Source organism: Haliotis rubra, unplaced genomic scaffold (genome assembly GCF_003918875.1).
Source record: "Haliotis rubra isolate DU_JTF1 unplaced genomic scaffold, ASM391887v1 Scf104, whole genome shotgun sequence".
NCBI classification, from domain to species: Eukaryota; Metazoa; Mollusca; class Gastropoda; order Lepetellida; family Haliotidae; genus Haliotis; species Haliotis rubra.
Genome location: NW_025764937.1, coordinates 191206 through 212568, shown reverse-complemented (window position 1 = coordinate 212568; position 21363 = coordinate 191206). Strand labels below are relative to the sequence as shown.

The window sequence follows — 21363 nt, the reverse complement described above, 5'->3', positions numbered from 1 at the left end:
GACAAGGACAGTGCTTTACTGGTTTCATAATAGAAGTGTACTGACCTTGCAGCTCCCGCCGTGCCATCAAAGCCCAACTGTCACAAGTGAGACCCTCGGCAGCACGGCACCAAGTTCATCCCGGACGCTATACGCTAACTTGTACTTTATTGACACTGATTCAATAGAAGTAGGAAAACTTTATCGTGAAGTCATGTTTCTTATTTCAATCCATTAAATCGTTACGTTTGTGTAACGATTGAGCAAACATTTGCTGCTTTGAAACTGTCCTTGGTCCGGAGGTCCTCCACTGTGGAATGTCTGAATTTAAAAATAGAATAGACTCACTAATAGTACCAATCAATAGTACGTCAATTGGACATAATAAAATGAAACACACGTGAATCATTTACTTGTTGATTAGATTTCGTCCCTATAGAGGTTTCTTGAAGAGACCCTTGGGTATTCTAAAGAAATGTGAATCTAATATATTACTAGATTATGAAGAGATATCGCCTACTCCATGACAAATATATTTGAATAATTATAATAATTTGTTTGAAAACAATGATTTGGAGGTTTCTTTATTAGAGATCCTTGGCTATCACTTCTGAAAAAAGGTCAATGTAAACGTAAGACTATCATGAGATATCCCCTACTACCTGACAAATTTAACTGAACAATAATTTGTAAAGCAGATACTTGAAAACAATATTTTTACGGAGCGGAATAGGTCTTCATGTGTGCTTCACGGGGTCTTCAATTGATGTGTACTCATAATGTTAGTCAATGGATTGTGTAGATTGATGCTCATGATGTTGATCACTGGATTGTTTGGTCCAGACTCGATTATATACAGACTGCCGCTATATAGCTGGAATGTTGCTGAGTGTATCGTTAAACAACAATCAAACAAACACATCATTGTATTCATATTGTTGATACTGGCGTTATTAAAGACACACCAACTGTGAATATGCTATCACCAACATAAACATAGAACTCATTGCTGTGTTTGTTTGTTTTTGTTTGTTGTTTACACTCAGCAACATTCCAGCTACATGGCGTCGGTCTGTAAATAATGAAGTCTGTACCAGGCAGCACAGTGGTTAACATAATGAGCATCGATCTACGCAATGTGGACATAGTGTCAACCCATTCGTGACCAACTCGTGTTGTTCCGGGACAAGCCGAATAGTCAATCGTGCCCCTCTGGAAGGATTTCATATTGGCGTATGAACATCAGAACTACTTTAAACAAGAAAGATAACTCTATCCCTATTTGATTCTACTGGTACTTAATATCACCGAAGCACTTGTATATCATAGTGCTGTTTTTTTAATTCATTTCTCTTAATGAAGTAAACCTCTTTGATACAACTAAAAGAAGGAGAACAAATATTTGTAAACGTCATATTCTAACTTCTTTACAACCAGCTGTTCACCTTATATTTCCAATTATATTTCTGAAAAGGGTTTAATAATCACAAATGGGATTTGTTTTATTGAATATGCAAATAAAATTTATAAAAACAGCTACATAAAATCCCAAAGCAGAAACTAAAAAATGACTTTAAAATATTTCTCAAACTGAACATACGTGTAACCTTGCTGTCATACCCCAAGTGGAATTTTAAATGAATTCGCTGAAAGATATATGAATGACCAACAAGAAGTCAGACTAAAATATTCCCAGAGATGTGAAATATATGCTCAATGTTAAAGATTAAAGTTGATTAGTTACATACAGATATAATATTATTGTGTTGAAACTCGTAGCGATTTATAATTACATTTCCTAACACTGTTGAAAGCGTACGTACAATCACCACAACAAGCCCGCATGATCGTCAGAAATACACTCAGTTGGACCAGTGAGAGCCGTTATCTCAACAAACGCACGTTCGTGTATTTGAATCTCTCACCGTCAATCGCATGATTCTTATCAAAAACTTCACATTAGACAGCACAATTCTGTTAGCTACGTTCTTTAGTACTTTCAATATGACGATATATATTTTTCGTGATTTTTTAAACAATAACATAATGCCATAAACGTAGTGGGGATTATTTTTATCAAAGCACCGCAACCGTTACGCGCACGCTGGTTGGTTTGTCGTATTTTCGCACATAACAAGCATCGATAGGGGACGAGTCTTCTTGGAGGTTACGAAAAGGGGCGAGTGGTGACGAATGAGTGTCAACCAAGTCAGCGAGTCTGGCCACATGATCTCTTAGTCTCTTACCACAAGCATGGGCTGCTGAAGACCAGTTATAACCCAGATCTTCATTGGTCAGTTCCGCGTTTAACTAAATCACAAGACAGACACAGGAACATCCGTGACCAACTCGTGTTATTCCGGGACAAGCCGGACAGTGAATCGTGCCCCTCTGGAAGAATTTCGTATTGGCGCATGAACATCAGGTTCCTCTACACTAAATGAGAATCGCCTGCTCGCTGAGCCGGACCGTATGTACACAAGTGAAGAGAGACAGAGACATGTGACAGCTGTGATTGGATGAAATAGTATAAGATGTTTATGTTTTTTAAAAGCACACCCAACCAGTAATTAAAACTGACCACAATTTTAAGTATTTAGTGCTGTGATTTGTATCACCATCACTTATGCTTATTGTGTGTACAGATATTTTCCAGTAGGGGACATCTGGTGCGGAACTGACGCATGGAGTTGATGTGTTCCGCTTCCTGTGCTCGCAAAACAAGCCGGACAAGTTGGCCATATATTGTGTTTTATTGTAGTTTAAAAGCCAGAGTGTACCCATGTGTACATTGAATGGCTGTTGATAGCCTGGATAATATTTTAAAAAGTATTAGGTTACTATAGAAGTCTATGGGAAAACATTTGGTGTTGTGTAACCATCAGGACTGCTTCAGACAAGAACGATAACTCTATTCCTGTTTGACTCCAAGGGGACTTAATATTACCGAAGCACTCGTATATTGTATTGCTGGTTTATTAATATATTTTTTATTTATTTTAAAGAAGTAAACCTCTTTGAAACAACTAAAACAAGGAGAAAACATGTTTGTTAAACACATATCTTAGCGTAATTATTATCAGCTGTTCGTCTCATATTTCTAAATGCATATTTCTAAACAGGGTTTAAGAATCACAAGTTGTTTTATTGAATGCGCAAATAAAATAATCTCTTTTTCAGCTACATTAAATCCCAAAGAAGACACACAAAAATTGACTGGAAGATCCTTTTCAAACTGAACATTCGTGTAACCTTGTTGAAATACCCCTGGTGGAATTTTGAAATGAATATCCCGAAAAAAATACGAATGGCCAAAGAAACGTGAGACTAAAAGTCCCCAGAGATGTGAAGTGTAAGCCCAAGATGTTAAAGATTAAAGTTGATTACAGTTGTTATATTTAGGTATATTGTTTTGAGACTCGAGCTATTTATAATTATCTCCAACACAAGTCTGCGTGATCGCCCTAATACTTAATTCTGGCGCGTAGCAAGCCGATTTGTTTACTGCAAGCGCGATAGGCTGCAAAGCTTTGTGATAGCATTGAGGGCTTTTTTTTATAATGGTAGCTACATCCCTGCCATTGGACGCATGAAAGCCGTTATGCAAACAAACGCACGTGTGTGTATTTGAATCTCTCACCGTTCATGGCATTATCCTTATTAAAAACTTCACTTTAGCCAACACAATTCTGTTAGCTATGATCTTTGTACTTTCACTGTGACGATATATGTTTTAATGATTTTTTAAACAAACACATAATGCCATTTATAACTATTTAAGAATCATTACGCGCTTTCTGATTGTTTCGTATTGTCGCACATAACAAACATCAAAAAGGGGACGAGTCTACTTGGAGATTACGGAAAGGGGCGACGGGTAACGAGTGACAACTGTCTGGCGCAAAATACAGGCAGCCTATGGCATAAAACTCCCGATGAAGACAACTAAAAAGGCTCAAAGGAGAAAGCAAACAAATATGTAACCAACAATCAGTCAATATTCACGGCAGAATCAATGGGCATTGTAACAGCACTCCTGGTGAGTGAGTTTAGTTTTACGCCGCACGCAGCAATATTCCAGCTATATGGCAGCGGTCTGTAAAAAATCGAGTCTTGACCAGACAAACCGACGAACAACAGCATGAGCATCGATCTACACAATTGAGATGCGATTACATGTGTCAACCAAGTCAGCGAGCCTGACCACCCGATCCCGTTAGTCGCCTCGTACGACAAGTATGGGTTATGGAAGACCAATTCTAACCCGGATCTTCACGGGTCTGACTCCCGCTTGTAAAAACACAATAAAATTATAATTCTAACAGATTCACGAAGCAGGCTCCAAGCAATCAAAAACCAAAACACCCAAAAAACCAACCTAAACTAATAAATCAAGTACTAAAAAGCACTCGGGATCTACACGGCTTAGGCCAGAAAGGAGTTCATGTCTATGTCGGCATGTTTGGCAAAGAGGTGGACAAGCGGCTCTCAAACTCCCAAAACTAAATGTACCATTATCTTATTACGAAATCTAAAGCCTATCAAAACCCAAAATCATCCTAACTGGCAAAGTAAGTACTTCAAACTTCAAATTTACTCAAAGAGCCACTAAAAAAAGTAAAACTCCACCATAAATAAATATTGACACTTATACAAAATTAAAAAAAAAATACCAACGAAACAGAAACGCCCGAGTGAGTGACTATATAGTTTTACGCCGCTTTTAGCAATATTCCTGCAATATTACAGCGGGGGACACCGGAAATGAGCTTCACGCATTGTACCCATGTGGGGAATCGAACCCGGATCTTTTTGTTTTTCATCCTGTTTTTCAGCAAGATAATGCGATAATGTTGCTATACATACTGGTATACGACTTTTTTACGTTGGATGTTTGAGCACATTAACAATGGCCTTTATGTTAGACGACAGAACATAGGGTTGGCTTTTATACTTAGTGTTGAAAAAGGTTATATCGTCTTGGTTGTTCATTTGTAAGAGACTCTAACCTTAGATGGCACTTAATTTTACCCTGCCTTTTTCTCGGTGCTCAAGTCAAAACATTGATTACACAACAGTCTCGTTTCCTGCTGACTGGGTTCCGTCCTATTGCGCAACTTCGTACAATAACCAGTCCAGAATTTTGAGACCAATTCATTTAACTGGATACATAAATATTAATCAGTATTATTTGATACATCTAAGCACCTGTATATTGCAACACTACGCTCCTTCTAATCATTGCAAATACGTCGTGCAGCGTGCTCTGTCGTACAGCGTGCTCTGACAAACGGATATCTGGAAATCATGGAAATCTCAAAACGAGGCTCTGCCGCTAGAAAAGTTTGGCGGTCTCGTACGGACTTGGTATTATATCACATTGTGCGGTACAAAACTACACTGAATAAGTGCAAAGAATACATAACAGGTGTAACCAGCTGCAGTGAGCCAGATGAATTGTGAATCATTTTACGACCTCATCAAACAGGGGCAGTCTGTGACGTCTTAGTTAAGGTCATGCTGCCTACACCTCGCAATAAAATATCGAAATACGATGTTATTAAAGTTTAAAAATAAATTTAACTTGTCAATACCATTTTCTTATGAAACAAGGAATTGGAATCCAGTGTAACCATAGTTGTTTGTGTGTCTCTTTTCACTTTCACACGAGAAAATTTGGATCGGCTGAAAAGTAGGTCATTGTCTGAATAGGTTAATGAGACTCATGTTTCTGTTTGAGGGATCAAACAAGGGTTGACAGGTTTAAAGTCAGTATACTGTATCTGATGGGGGTATCCAAGCCAAAGTGCGACATGGTATCTCAGTTGGCTAGCACAATTCGGACCGAACACTGTACCAGTACGGGCGCACGCACGCACACACACACACACGCGCAAGCGCGCACACACGCACACACATACATACGGACACGGACACACACACACGGACACACGAACGCGGACACACACACGGACACGGACACACACATGGACACGGACACACACACGGACGCGGACATCAGAACTGTATCCGAATGAGCGACATAATATCTGACCTTACCCCAAGGTCCCCTGGGGTCATGAGGTCGATTACCCAAAGAGCTCCTCGGGTTATCTGGTCACTGTATCTCCACATAGTCATTATGTCACTGAACCGGTTTACTTTCAGATGTCATCGCTTTGCTTAACACCATTGAGGGTTTTATCACGTTTTATCATTTTATCAGACACAGCATCATGATCAAAATCTCCCTTTGGACATAGAGTTAGTGAGTGAAATGAATTTGGATATCAAACGTTAATGCCTCGGCGATGGAGTGACAGGAATATCACTTTGACAATAATTATATACAAGTGCACACACACAATCAAATGCATAACACTGTTACAAAATATGAAAAATATATGCCATTGAGCGCGTTTGTAGATCCTTGCTACACTGGAAGTCCCTGAACCACATTATTTTCTCTACAGCCTAGCCCTCCCTGCTAAAGCCCTAAATGAAACAAGTCTAGATTTCTTCAAATCTCTGGTCTCCCTGGGGCTCCTTTTCAATTTGAATGGGTTTGTTTGTTACTATGATAATTATATATATGCAGAGACTAAGCGCTAGTCTAAGGAAGCTTAATGGACCATAAATCGTTCGGGTGAAAGAACCTTGGATATTGGATTTCACAGAGAGGACGCCCAGTTAGTACAGGACCAAGTATCACATGCAGTATACAGTATACCAAGTGCAATATAGTGTATATCACATACAGTATACCAAGTGCAATATACTGTATATCACATACAGTATACCAAGTGCAATATATTGTATATCACATAATGTGTTATATATCACATGCAGTATACAGTATACCAAGTGCAATATAGTGTATATCACATGCGGTATACAGTATACCAAGTACAATATGTGTTGTATATCACATGCAGTATACAATATATGTATATCACATGCAGTATATACAAGTGAAGTGTATATCACACATGCAGTATACAGTATACCAAGGGCAATATAGTGTATATCACATGCAGTATACAGTATACCAAGTACAATGTGTTGTATATCACATGCAGTATACAGTATACCAAGTGTAAATATATAGTGTATATCACATGCAAGTATACAGTATATCATCATGCAGTATACAGTATACCAAGTAAAATGCTGTACATCATTTGCAGTATACAGTATACCAAGTACAATATACTGTATATCACATGTAATATACAGTATACCTAGTGCAATATAGTGTATATCACATGCAGTATACAGTATAACAAGTGCAATATAGTGTATATCACATGCAGTATACATTATAACAAGTGCAATATAGTGTATATCACATGCAGTATACTGTATACCTAGTGGAAAATAGTATATATCACATGCAGTATACAGTATACCAAGTACAATATGCTGTATATCACATGCAGTATACAGTATACCAAGTGCAATATACGGTATATCACATGCAGTATACAGTATACCAAGTTCAACATAGTGTATATCACATGCAGTATACAGTCTACCAAGTGCAATATAGAGTATATCACATGCAGTATACTGTATACCTAGTGGAATATAGTATATATCACATGCAGTATACAGTATACCAAGTACAATATGCTGTACAATAGTCCGACATATGCAACAATGGTCCAATCACCTACTAGCCCGAGCCCGAGCTTGCGCTCTGATCTCCACCCGGACTCGCCTATTGTTTCCCCAGCCAGTAGTGCCCAACCAAGCGTGACACCTCAAATTCAGGTACAAGCAGATAATCATCATGTACTAACACAGATGAAAGTGGGGATATCCAATCAAAACAAAGAGACTACACAACGTCGCGTTGTCTTCGATACACACTGGAAAAGAGCATTTCGCGGATCAATTAAAGTGAAGACTAAGAGACTAGTACTATCATATGTCAGTGCTGATGAACAATTTGAAACAGTGCAAGATGCCATCTGTGACTATGCACAACAACGAAAGGTTAACGTCACCCACACCCAGCTTCTCAAACACTGGAAGGGAGATAACCCCACCTTCACCATCCGTATCAACGCGTCTGAAGATGATGCCAGAAAGATAACCCAAGACAGCAGGTTTTGGCCAGATGGAGTGAGATGCAGAGAATGGGTTCCAAGCAAAGAATGGTATGGAAACGATTATAAGTCGACATGATTAATATGAACATGACATCATTTATACCATTGACTTTTCTTCTCATGACTTTCCACTTACTTACCTGGAATGTGAGAGGAGTTATGTACGGAACAAACTACCTTACAGAACAACTAAGAACATGTGATATTGTCTTTGTATGTGAACACTGGCTTCAGTCGCATAATGAACATTTCCTTGAGTCCATAAACAGTGATTTTAATGTGTTCGTTAAATGCTCGCAACAACACGAACGTAATCAACGCGGATCTGGCGGCGTCTGCTTCTTCATACGTTCTGCTATATGTCGATCTATGCGGCAGATAGACACACCGGAGTGACAGGATAATAGCAGTTGAAATCAAACTTTCTTCACAAAGCTTATTTCTACTCGGTACCCACCTCCCGTCGTCCAATGTTCCTGATAGTGCTTATATAGAAGCTCTCAACGACGTCATGGCATTGTATGACATTTATTCTCAGATTGGTACTACTTTGATTATGGGAGACTTTAATGCAGACCTACGGCAAGCTTGTGCGTTGAAACTGCGTGCTAGACATCTGTGGCGGGCTATGAACACAAGACATCTATTATCTGTTATACCTCTACACGACAAGATGGCGTACTCCTACAGAAACAAAAGTGAAACTGTCAAATCGCTGATAGACTACATATTCATTAGAGATGACAACATGAGCAGTGTGTTAACCCACTGCATAGATACCAATGCTCCCTTCACAGTATCGGACCATCTACCTGTGATGATGACCTTCAATGTTCTACCAGAACCAACTCAGTCTAGCGGATATAGACAGAACTGGCGTAAAGCAAGCTGTGACGAACACACCCTCTATCGCCATGAAACAGAAAACTATTTCCGTGGAATGGATTTTACCCCTGATAGTTATTCATGTGCTAGTGACTATATTGAAGCACATAATGAGTACATTACCCAATGTCTTCTAGCAACAGCTGTTGCATACATTCCAGTAACTTCTTTCCGACCATATCTTAACCCTGGCTGGAAGAGAGACAATATTAAACCCCTCCATGTTGATATGCGAAGAAGACGTAAGATTTGGGTAGAAAAGGGTAAACCACGCTCAAAAGATGATGTTTCATATGCACAATATAAACAAGCAAAGTCTGTGTTCAGAAGAATGTTTAGAACATCGAAGCGAAAATCGGAAAACGAAAGCTACAGGAAGTTTATAATGCTGCTGAATTGGACATAAACGACTTTTTAGAACAACCAAAAGATTGAAAAATAAAAGGGCATATAAGAACCTTAACTTTTGAATCTGAAATTAGCAGCACTTCTCCAAGAGATATGTAACTCATTTGGCAAATATTTCTGTAAACTTGCTACACCTTCTGAACTAGACGATTATGATCATAATTTTTCAAAGGGTGTTTGTGATGAAATGTCTTCTATTGTTCACAATAAGCAAGATATTTTCCAAGAAATATTGGATGTTCCATTTACCAGTGATGAAATCGTCTCTTCATTAAAACGCCTTAAGAATGGCAAATCTCCTGGCCCTGATAGCTTGTGTAATGAGCACTTAAAGTATGCAGGCAGGTCCCTAACATCCCAGCTCTGTGTCCTGTTTAATAACATCTTAAAGTATGAGTATATCCCAGAGATATATAATATTGGACATATCATACCAATACATAAAGGGAAAGGGAAGAGTAAATGCGACCCCTCCAATTACCGTGGGATAACCCTTACATCAACTATAGGCAAACTATTTGAACGTCTCATTTTGTCTAGAATTGAAAGATGGACTTCAGTTAAGCTAAGTAACTATCCACATCGCCTCCAGTTTGGGTTTCGAAACATCTTGGAGCTGATACAGCTGCACTGACCTTGATAGAAACCATTTCATACTATAGAGAAAGAAAATCCCCAGTGTATTGTGTATTTCTCGATAATGAGAAGGCCTTTGATCGAGTTTGGTTGGATGGATTGTTTCTCAAGCTGTATAACCTCGGTATAAGAGGTAAAATCTGGAGACTGCTTCGAATGTCATACTTGTCCATGCAATCATGTGTTTCCTATGCTGGTTTCCTGTCAGATAGCTTTAAAATCAGTCAAGGTGTAGGACAGGGGCGAGTCATTTCCGCTTGGCTATTCAGCCTGTACATCAACGATCTAATGCAGAGTTTAGATAAGTCGGGTCTAGGTCTCAAGCTTCCATGGGGACACTGTCCAGGTATTCTTCTTGCTGATGATACTACTTTAACCTCCAGCAATCCACATAACTCTCAGACTCTTCTAGAAGCTGTGTACGATTATGGTTTGAAGTGGAAATTGAAGTATAACGTCAGTAAAAGTGCCTTGCTTGTATTCAATACAGACAGATATCTTACACCAGTTAGTCTGTATCTTGGTTCTGTGGCCATCCCTCTCATGCAATCGGTTACGTACGCTGGAGTTCAGTTGTCTTCATGTAATAAATCGTATGATAGAACAATGTCATCATGTGAAAAAGCACGTAAACTGGTTAATATGTATCATGACCTTGGCTTGTGCTATGGTTCACTCAATCCTATTTGTGCTTGTCGTATATGGAACAATGTCATTTTACCATGTGCTTTATATGGTTGTACTGTCTGGAGCAGCTTAACGTCAAAAGAATTGGACATGTTGGAGTTAACACAAAGGTATTTCTGTAGAAAGGTACAAGGTCTGCCTAAACGCACTGCTTCTCCTGTGGTTCTAGATACCCTGGGCCTACTGCCAATTCAAGGGTATATAGAAAAATCTTGTTTGATTATGTTTGGTAGAATCTGCCGTCTAAATGATGCCTATGTTGTTAAACAATTATTTCTTCATCGTCTATTTGAATCCAGATGTATGACTACCATTGGTAAATCCCCATCACCTATCCTGTACATGGTTAAGCTCGTAAACAAGTATGGCTTGTTTGACGCTGTTAATACATACATCACAACAGGGGTTATATGTACTAAAGCAAAATGGAATGATATTGTTAAATCCAGAATCTGTGATGCTTACGAGAGTCTGTTGTGTCATCAGATAGCAGTGAGAGAGGATCTCTCCAGATATTGCCTTATCCGAGAGCCTTTTAATCCAAGTAGACTGTGGGAACTAGCCTTGATTAAAAAGCCTAAATTTTACAAACTCTCTCATATTATTCACATTGGCTGTAAAAAGATTGAATCCAGAGAGTGTATATGTGGAATAGTAGCTTCTGATATTGTTAAACATGTTATTATGTCCTGTACACATCTTAATGATTTGAGAAATGATATGTTTGAAAGGATTTGTGATATTATATCAATATCTGATTTTGTTGACTTTTGGGAAAATGATGACGATGTAATAATTGCTGATTTACTTGGTGGATCTTGTACAACACTTGGTAATTTAAATGCGACAGAATGGGTGGAAGTTATGTTATTAGTGGCTGAGTTTATGTCAGTCTGTCATTCTAAAATATCTGCACAATTAACTGTCTACTGAGTCATTGTATATTCAACTTGACACTTTGTTGTAACATGAAACAATCTTCATATTTTTGGAGGAAATAAAGATAATCTATCTCTCTCCATGCAGTATACAGTATACCAAGTGCAATATACGGTATATCACATGCAGTATACAGTATAACAAGTTCAACATAGTGTATATCACATGCAGTATACAGTATATCATGCAGTATACAGTATACCAAGTGCAATATAGAGTATATCACATGCAGTATACAGTATACCAAGTGCAATATACTGTATATCACATGCAGTATACAGTATACCAAGTACAATGTGTTGTATATCACATGCAGTATACAGTATACCAAGTGCAATATAGTGTATATCACATGCAGTATGCAGTATACCAAGTACAATATGCTGTATATCACATGCAGTATACAGTATACCAAGTACAATATACTGTATATCACGTGTAATATACAGTATACCTAGTGCAATATAGTGTATATCACATGCAGTATACAGTATAACAAGTGCAATATAGTGTATATCACATGCAGTATACTGTATACCTAGTGGAATATAGTATATATCACATGCAGTATACAGTATACCAAGTGCAATATACGGTATATCACATGCAGTATACAGTATACCAAGTTCAACATAGTGTATATCACATGCAGTATACAGTCTTCCAAGTGCAGTATAGAGTATATCACATGCAGTATACAGTATACCAAGTGCAATATGCTGTATATCACATGCAGTATACAGTAAACCAAGTACAATATAGTGTATATCACATGCAGTATACAGTATACCAACTGCAATATACTGTATATCACATGCAGTATACAGTATACCAAGTACAATATACTGTATGTCACATGCAATATACTGTATACCAAGTGCAATATAGTGTATATAACATGCAGTATACAGTATACCAAGTGCAATATAGTGTATATCACATGCAGTATACAGTATACCAAGTGTAATATAGTGTATATCACAAGCAGTATACAGTATACCAAGTGCAATATAGTGTATATCACATGCAGTATACTGTATACCTAGTGCAATATAGTATATATCACATGCAGTATACAGTATACCAAGTACAATATGCTGTATATCACATGCAGTATACAGTATAACAAGTGCAATATACGGTATTTCACATGCAGTATACAGTATACCAAGTTCAACATAGTGTATATCACATGCAGTATACAGTCTACCAAGTGCAATATAGAGTATATCACATGCAGTATACAGTATACCAAGAGCAATATAGTGTATATACCAAGTACAGTATTCATACAGTATATATACCAAGTGCAATATAGTGTATATCACCAAGCAATATACTGTATGTATACAGTATACCAAGTGCAATATAGTGTATATCACATGCAGTATACAGTATACCAAGTGCAATATAGTGTATATCACATGCAGTATACAGTATACCAAGTACAATATGCTGTATATCACATGCAGTATACAGTATAACAAGTGCAATATACGGTATTTCACATGCGGTATACAGTATACCAAGTTACAATATGCTGTATATATAGTGTATATCACATGCAGTATACAGTATACCAAGTTCAACATAGTGTATATCACATGCAGTATTCAGTATACCAAGTGCAATATAGAGTATATCACATGCAGTATACAGTATACCAAGTGCAATATAGTGTATATCACAAGCAGTATTCAGTATACCAAGTGCAATATAGTTGACTGTTTCGTATGTTTTCGACAATTGCACATACACTGTGAATATGGTCAGTAGTGAATCTTTTTTTCCTAAAACCATTTTGTGCATCATTTAAATTACCATTGGCTCTCTGAGCGTTGGTTAAGTACATTACAGCATAGTTGATAAATTGAATTTGTGAGAGTTAAGCCTCTATAAGATAACCGAGCAGTATGGTCCACTGTACAACTCTTTGGTATATTATAACACATATTAGGAATGTTGCCAGTATTGGCAACAAACATTAAGTATCTTATGCATAGTTATTATGATGCATTCTGATTCAAACATTCAACAGGAATATCATCTACACCATCTATGTTACAATGGCTTCTATTTATAGCACTTGCAATTTCAAACATTATGATATTAGACTGACTGACTGACTGAGTTTGGTTTTACGCCGCTTTTAGCAATATTCCAGCAACATCACGGCGGGGGACACCAGAAATGGGCTTCACACATTGTACCCATGTGGGGTATGATATTAGAACTTAACAGTACATGCTCATCATGTCTGTTTATTAAGTTTGATTGTTTATACAACTTCATGTGTATGTGTGAAGGTACATGTATGTGCACCTTTTTCTATCAATTGTATACATTTTCTCAGCACTGTAAATATACTCATGCCAATAATGGTTGTCACCCCCTCCCCACCCCCACCCCACACCCCCCACACACCTCACCCCCACACCCCCTCTCCAATTAAAAAATTGAAGGGGGTGACAACCATTATTGGCATGAGTATACATTCTGCACAGTCATTATTCACACATCGCAATTTAATTACAAATATTTAGGAAAGGCCTCGTACGTGTGCAACTTGTGTCTATTCCATTCGATTTTTCGCGAAAACATATGTTTCAAAACCTAAGCACCAGATCATCACACCGTCAGTATCTCTTGATGACTCGCAAGGCTATTATCAAATATTACACCACCCAGGCATGACTTGGAGCGAGGGGAAATTACGGATGTCTCGGCATATGAACTGATAAAACATAAATCGAAAGATAACGGTCACAGAAGGTAATGCGTCAATCCAGCCCTGAGGCTAGCCCCGCCCCGACTGGGCAGTGTAACTGTAGTATCGAAGACAGTTATAATGCTCGCTGGCTCGCTTACAGCCCACACTCGTAGGCTGCTGTGACAACGCATCACATCTCAACAGCCAGAATGGTGAGTGTTCCGTTTCATTTGTATAATTTTTATCCTTATAATCTTATGAACTATTTGTAAGGGACCCAAGAAGATCCGGATACAATTTGATCTTCAGCAACCCACGTTTGTAGCAAAAATTCGGAAGTTTGATGCAAGTCATCGTAAGGTCCTGTTCCACGAAGTGATCTTAGCTCTACGGCGACCCTGAGCCTAAAGTCAGGGAGTTACGATCATCCCAGCGCTGCGATCGCTCTGGACGTCACCTTTGTGTGTACCCTTGATGTCACTGTACCCATGAACTTGTCTTCAGTAACCCATGCTTGTCGTAAGAGGCGTCTAACGGGATCGGGTGGTCTGGCTCGCTGACTTGGTTGACTCATGTCATCGGTTCCCAATTACGTAGATCGATGCTCATGTTGTTGATCACTGGATTGTCTGGTCCAGACACGATTATTTACAGACCGCCGCCATACATTGCTGGAATATTGCTGGGTGCGGCGTAAAACACCAACCAAGCAACCAAATATTTTGAACCAACTATTATAGGTTTCTCGAGCGCAAACCCCTTCCAACCGAACTCGAAATCGATTCGAATGTTAAGCTTGGGAGTAACGTATTTGTCCAAAGTCAAATACGTTTTGTGAAGACGTGCACTTGTTGTTGGGTAGCATTTAGAAATTATTGTATGTGTATTCATCTAAGAGCTTTTGTACACTTTTTAATCTCACTATAGCATGTGTATTCAGAACCCATTAATGACATCTTATTTTATGATATTTCAGCGTTCAGCTTTACAGACATTTTGTGAGTATTAAATCTTGGGTATTTGGTGAAATAGTTAAGGACATAATCACAGTGGAGTTACTATGTACATCTGATCAACTATGTATCAGTAGATGACCCGAAGAAATAGCATAGTAACGTCGTGTGAGTGTGTATGCTGAATGAGTGCGTGTGGGTATGTATGTGTGTATGCTGAGTATGTGTGTGAATACTGAGGGAGTGTGTGTATATATTTGTTAATGCGAAGCGAGTGCATGTGTGTATGTTGAGTCTGTGTGTATGCTGAGGGAGTGCATGTGTGTATGTTGAGTCTGTGTGTATGCTGAGGGAGTGCATGTGTGTATGTTGAGTCTGTGTGTATGCTGAGTATGGAGTGCGTGCATGTGTGTATGTTGTATGCTGAGGGAGTGCGTGTATGTCTGTGTGTATGCTGAGGTATGTTGAGTGGAGTGTGTGTATGTTGAGTCTGTGTGTATGCTGAGGGAGTGCATGTGTGTATGTTGAGTCTGTGTGTATGGTGAGGGAGTGCGTGTGAGTATGGTGAGTCTGTGTGTATGCTGAGGGAGTGCGTGTGTGTATGTTGAGTCTGTGTGTATGCTGAGGGAGTGCATGTGTGTATGTTGAGTCTGTGTGTATGCTGAGGGAGTGCGTGTGTGTATGTTGAGTCTGTGTGTGTATGCTGAGGGAGTATGTGTGATGTTGAGAGTGTGTGTATGTGAGTATGTGTATGCTGAGAGATGTGTGTATGTTGTCTGTGTGTATGCTGAGGGAGTGCTGTGTGTGTGTGTATGTTGAGTCTGTGTGTATGCTGAGGAGTGTGTATGTTGAGTCTGTGTGTATGTGTGCATGTGTGTATGTTGAGTCTGTGTGTATGCTGAGGGTGTGCATGTGTGTATGTTGAGTCTGTGTGTATGCTGAGGGAGTGCATGTGTGTATGTTGAGTCTATGTGTATGCTGAGGGAGTACATGTGAGTATGTTGAGTCTGTGTGTATGCTGAGAGAGTGCGTGTGTGTATGTTGAGTCTGTGTGTATGCTGAGGGTGTACGTGTGTGTATGTTGAGTGTGTGTGAATACTGATGAAATGCGTGTGTGTATGCTGGTGAAATTGGCTTATTTTATTCATTATCATCATCATTTCCACGTTTTAATGTAGATATATAACACTGTTTCAGCCCGCTGGGTCCTGTTGTTCATTAGTGTTGGGTTGTTGGCCCTCCTTGTGTTGAACTACTTGCCATGGACGACACACACGATACCGTTGGCGGAACTCAATGGTAATGGCGTAATTACATTCCAAAAATCACTCTTAAATCTTTGAAATACAGAGCAATACCTCCACGAGATTAATGTCAGAAGATTCTCCGTTTCATTGTCCAGATTAAGATGTTCTTCAAATGGTCTTATGTTCGAGAAGGGTAGATATCAAAATATTCCAAGAGAAAACAGATTGTGTAAATTTTCTACATACATGTATAATGTAACTGAAAATGAGTTCCACTTTTTGTTTGAATGTCCTTACTACACTGATTTAAGGACAAAATATCTACTGCAATATTACCATTCATATCCTAATACATGTAAATTTAATTTGTTAATGAACACTAATAATACAAGTAATATTCGCAAATTTGGCAGTCACTATGTTTATCGACCATACTTTTGTATACTTAGAAAACCCCGCCTGCAATCATTGTGATTGTATACCATTGTTGTTGGCTGCCTTTGTACTATAGGCCTGTGGTACTGGAATAATTGATCAAACATTCTACAGTCAAGTAACGTTTTAGAAAATATAACTTAAGTGATCTTTATATAGATGATCCCCAAGCAGATGGAAAAGCATCAGACAAACACGAGAAACTGACACCTGGAAAGCGAAAGCTGATTCGGGCTGAACACAAGGATGAAGGTAATTTTCATTATTTCAAATTCAGAGTGGTTTTTTAAACTTTTAAAACAGTGCAAACAAACTACAATTTCGTCAATGCGTTTGACGTAATGTTCAGAACGATCATCAAACGATCAAAGACAACTTAATTTATTTCAAATCCATTATGAATATCATAGTTCCAGTTCAGAGGGTGTTTCTCGTTAAAAGGGTATTCTTGTTCTTTGTATTAAGTCAATAAAAGCGAAAGAAATGTGTCATGGTCACTGTTTGTCGAAGACACAATTGCTTTGTCTTTTACTGTAATGTAAATGGAAAATATATAGCTTCATTTATCAGAGACATCCACACGTTCACATAGGCTGAATGCATTCGACCTACTCAGGTTAACCATGACATTTTTAAGGTTCCATACAGTAACTTATTTGAAACAATATTTCCTTCTGTTTTAAAACCAGACGTGCGGTTTGAAGACCTGTTCATCGACTATTCGGCTAGAATCCAAAGTAAGACAAATGGAGAGACTAAGAGAACAAAGAGAGAGAGAGAGAGCGACGGAGACAAAGAGAGAGAGAGAGAGAGAGAGAGAGAGAGAGAGAGAGAGAGAGAGAGAGAGAGAGAGAGAGAGAAGAGAGAGAGGGGGTTGAGAGAGAAAGAAGGGGGAGGTGTTCCGTGTACGACAGGGCAAGAGATGTGTAGTTAATTCTCGAATACTGTCGCCTCACTCGGTGTTTACCAATTCCAAGTGAAATAAGTAAATTTACTTAATTCTAAAACAACTAATGATAACTTTTGTTTCTCAAAATATTCGATGCCTGATACATTTAAAGTTTAAAACTAAAACCCATCGTCCTTGATTCCGATACTAGAGAATGCATATATATATGAAAATGCCCAGCGCCTATCTCCTCAGTACCTGTTGAATTGCGAACTTGTTCTGTCATCAGCTATGAAGGACGGCGGTTTGTGGAAGGCCAACCCCCCGACCGGAACCTGCAACAACGTGTCAGGAACATGTAAGTTTTATACTGCTGCTGTGGTTGACGTTGTCGATGATGACGTAATTAGTTAATAAAGGCGAGGCTGACGGCGGCTATGACACTGATGAGGATGAGTGAGATTTGTGTTACTGAATTCAGCAGCAGCAACGCAGTCTAAATGTAAATGTGCATCGTCACTTCGTACTCCGTGGATGGCAGGAAGTCTAATTATGAAGTGTTCCACTTTAGTAGACAACACCTTACATGTATTTATACTGGGGTAGCATAAAAAGTAAAAATAAATAAAAACAAAATTTACACAAAAGATGCAAGACTAACTGATGTCTTTCCTGAAAATTCACCAGGAGTTATTCAACTTGACTCAAGCATATCCTTATTCGAAATAATTCATCACGGCTATCCAGTCGGGTTAACAGATAAAAGTATACTTTAAAAAATTATGCTTTAAAACATTCAAACACAAAACTGATTGCTGTATATTTTTTCGTTTCATTGTATTGCAGCAACCCCGTGTGTGGACACCAACTGCATAGGGAATGTGATCACTGACCCAAAAGAAAGTCTGTCCAGCGTACTAAATTCTATGGCGCACCTTGACAGAGACACACTGTCGGAAGTGACCCGACTTCTGAAGCCCAATTACACAGCCAAGAAGGTCGTGTTTGTAACTGCTGCCTCCACAAATCATTTCTTCGAATCGCAAGCAATGATCAAGAACCTCCATGAAAGAGTGTTTCCTTTGCTTACCAATTACAGTTTTGTCTACTATGACCTTGGACTTACAACCGAACAAAGGAGCCAGGTGAGTAGTGAATGGGATTGCCTCCCTTAGCGATACTACTTGGTAGGTTTCGCTGTTAGCGCATGCCTCAAGCAACCGCAGATTGTGCTGAGACGAACTTATTAAATAATATGTAATATTGTTGGACATTTCATACACCCTGTCGTTTCTGAGCGCCATGGGCAGCTGCTCCCCAAAATAGTACAATGTATGAGAAACAAAATGTGTTCTGTGGAATATTCACAAATATGATTTTAATGGCATTGTCCCAGCACACGCTGCGGTTACTGACATCTAAGCGCCACCTACCGACAATTGTCACCAAGAGAAGGGACTCCAGCATGTTGGGGAGACCCAGGCGAGCTCATCAAACCTGGAGGTCATCAAGCAACGAAACCTAATTTTGACCTATACTGTTTCAGCTAAGCACAACAAAACAGAAATACAGGTGAAAAGTAAGCAAGGTATATATATATAGGAGATACCAGGCGCAATACAATTATAAGTTGATAATTAGTCACATTCAACATTCTAGTAGCCTAGTGGTGAAAGCGTTCGCTCCTCACGCCGAAGACCCGGGTTCGATTCCCCACAGTGTGTGACACCAACTTCTGGTGTCCCTGATGTTGCAGGAATATTGCTGAATGCGCCGTAAAACAATACTCACTCAGTCTTTCTTCTACCCAGGTTGAACGTTTCTGTCGCTGCGAAGTGAGGACATTCCCACTTTCGGCGATGCCCCCTCGTCTTCAACAACTGAAATGCTACACATGGAAGCCCCTCATTATCAACGTGAGTAATCTTGTGGTTTCGAGATAAAAAGAAAAATATGAATGTATACTGGACAAAATAAGTTAGGGATATTGCTATTTCTATGATTGATATTTTATCAACGTGTCAATGAATAAATAGATAATTATTCATAATTTCAAAATTTACATATATCCCTAACTATTTTTGTCCAGTATATTATCAGGAGGGATAAAATGTACATAGTCGAATGGCAAGTGACAGCAATGAAACATGCACATTGTTGAGCCGTTGGTATTGTCACCCTTGCTAATTCTATTGTCCTGTGATGAAGCCGTGCTTGAAACCATCAGGAAAGAGAATTAATTGCAGTGTGATATCAGATAACATTTATGATATATTTGCGAAAGGTAGGATTTACAAGAAGATATAATGATAGATATTTCACTCACGCACGCACGCACACACGGACTCACGCACTCACGCACTCACGCATGCACACACGCTTGTAGTAAGTGGCGACTAACGGGATTGGTAGGTGAGGCTCTCAGACCTGGTTGACACTATCATGGTATATTAATTGCGCGATCGATGCTCTTGCTCGTGATCACTGGATTGTCTCGTCCAGACTCTATTATTTACAGACCGCCGCCATATAGCTGCAATATTGCTGAGAGCGGCTATAAACAACAAACATATCTGCTGGATTGTGTGTATTGCTTGTCGAGAAGGTTTCCTAACAGTACGCCATTATTGCAGGCCAATCTCCCGACAGCAGAGCATCTGGTGTGGACAGACGCCTCGGTTCGGTTCCAGGGGGATTCCATTCTCACTCTGTTAAAGGAACTGGACATCAAGGGCGTGACCATCAACAGAGCTGATTGGTCAATTGGTCAACACACTACGAAGGATATGATGAATTACTTTGGGGAAAGGACATGCAAATTCTCTCACACAGTGGAACCCGGTGCTTTCTTTATCATGCTGAAGAATGATCGGTTTATTCGCAATGCAGTGGTGAAACCCTGGGTCGCCTGCGCACTCAGCCCCAAATGCATGTGCCCGGATAATCATAAAAGTCTTCTTCATTGTAGAGGAGAAATCCGGAAGTACAGCAAGTGTCACCGTTTTGACCAATCAGCGATTGGTATTATACTCGTGAAGCTCTTCCGGGATCACGAGATCAGTGTTACAATTCCTCTGAAGTTAATCAAAGTACGACGCGGAAATAAGGAGAAATATTTTGATGCATTACGGAGTCGAAAGACGCCAATGTTATTCAAAAACTACATTTGATATACAGATACGGGTACAGGTACGGTAGTAGTGTGCAGAGTTGCGCCACTTAAGAGTGCCAGAAGTTAGTGGCCTCCATTGGACCTGGTTACATTTCAAACTTTGCCAGCACCATACCGTTCATTTAGCGTTTCCACAAACGTGTTGGAAACCTGCATCAGTTAGCTGTTTTACCGTGATATCATTGTCCACAGGAACTCTATTTTCAAAGCAACCCATATTCACTCATCAGCACATGTTTTAACATTATTGTCATGCAACATATATTTATTCGAAATAAATACGAACATGGCATGGTGTCTTCTATGTCT

The 21363-nt window shown here is 39.1% G+C and overlaps 1 protein-coding gene across 1 annotated transcript; it reads left to right on the top strand.

Annotated features, from left to right (window-relative positions):
* The first annotated feature begins 18173 nt into the window (after positions 1-18173).
* On the top strand, positions 18174-21052 carry LOC124274501. The gene is made up of 4 exons (XM_046709869.1): positions 18174-18240; positions 18729-19027; positions 19694-19798; positions 20516-21052. The coding sequence occupies exons 1-4, from the start codon at positions 18174-18176 to the stop codon at positions 21050-21052; spliced, it is 1008 nt and encodes a 335-aa protein (XP_046565825.1).
* The last annotated feature ends 311 nt before the right edge of the window (positions 21053-21363 follow it).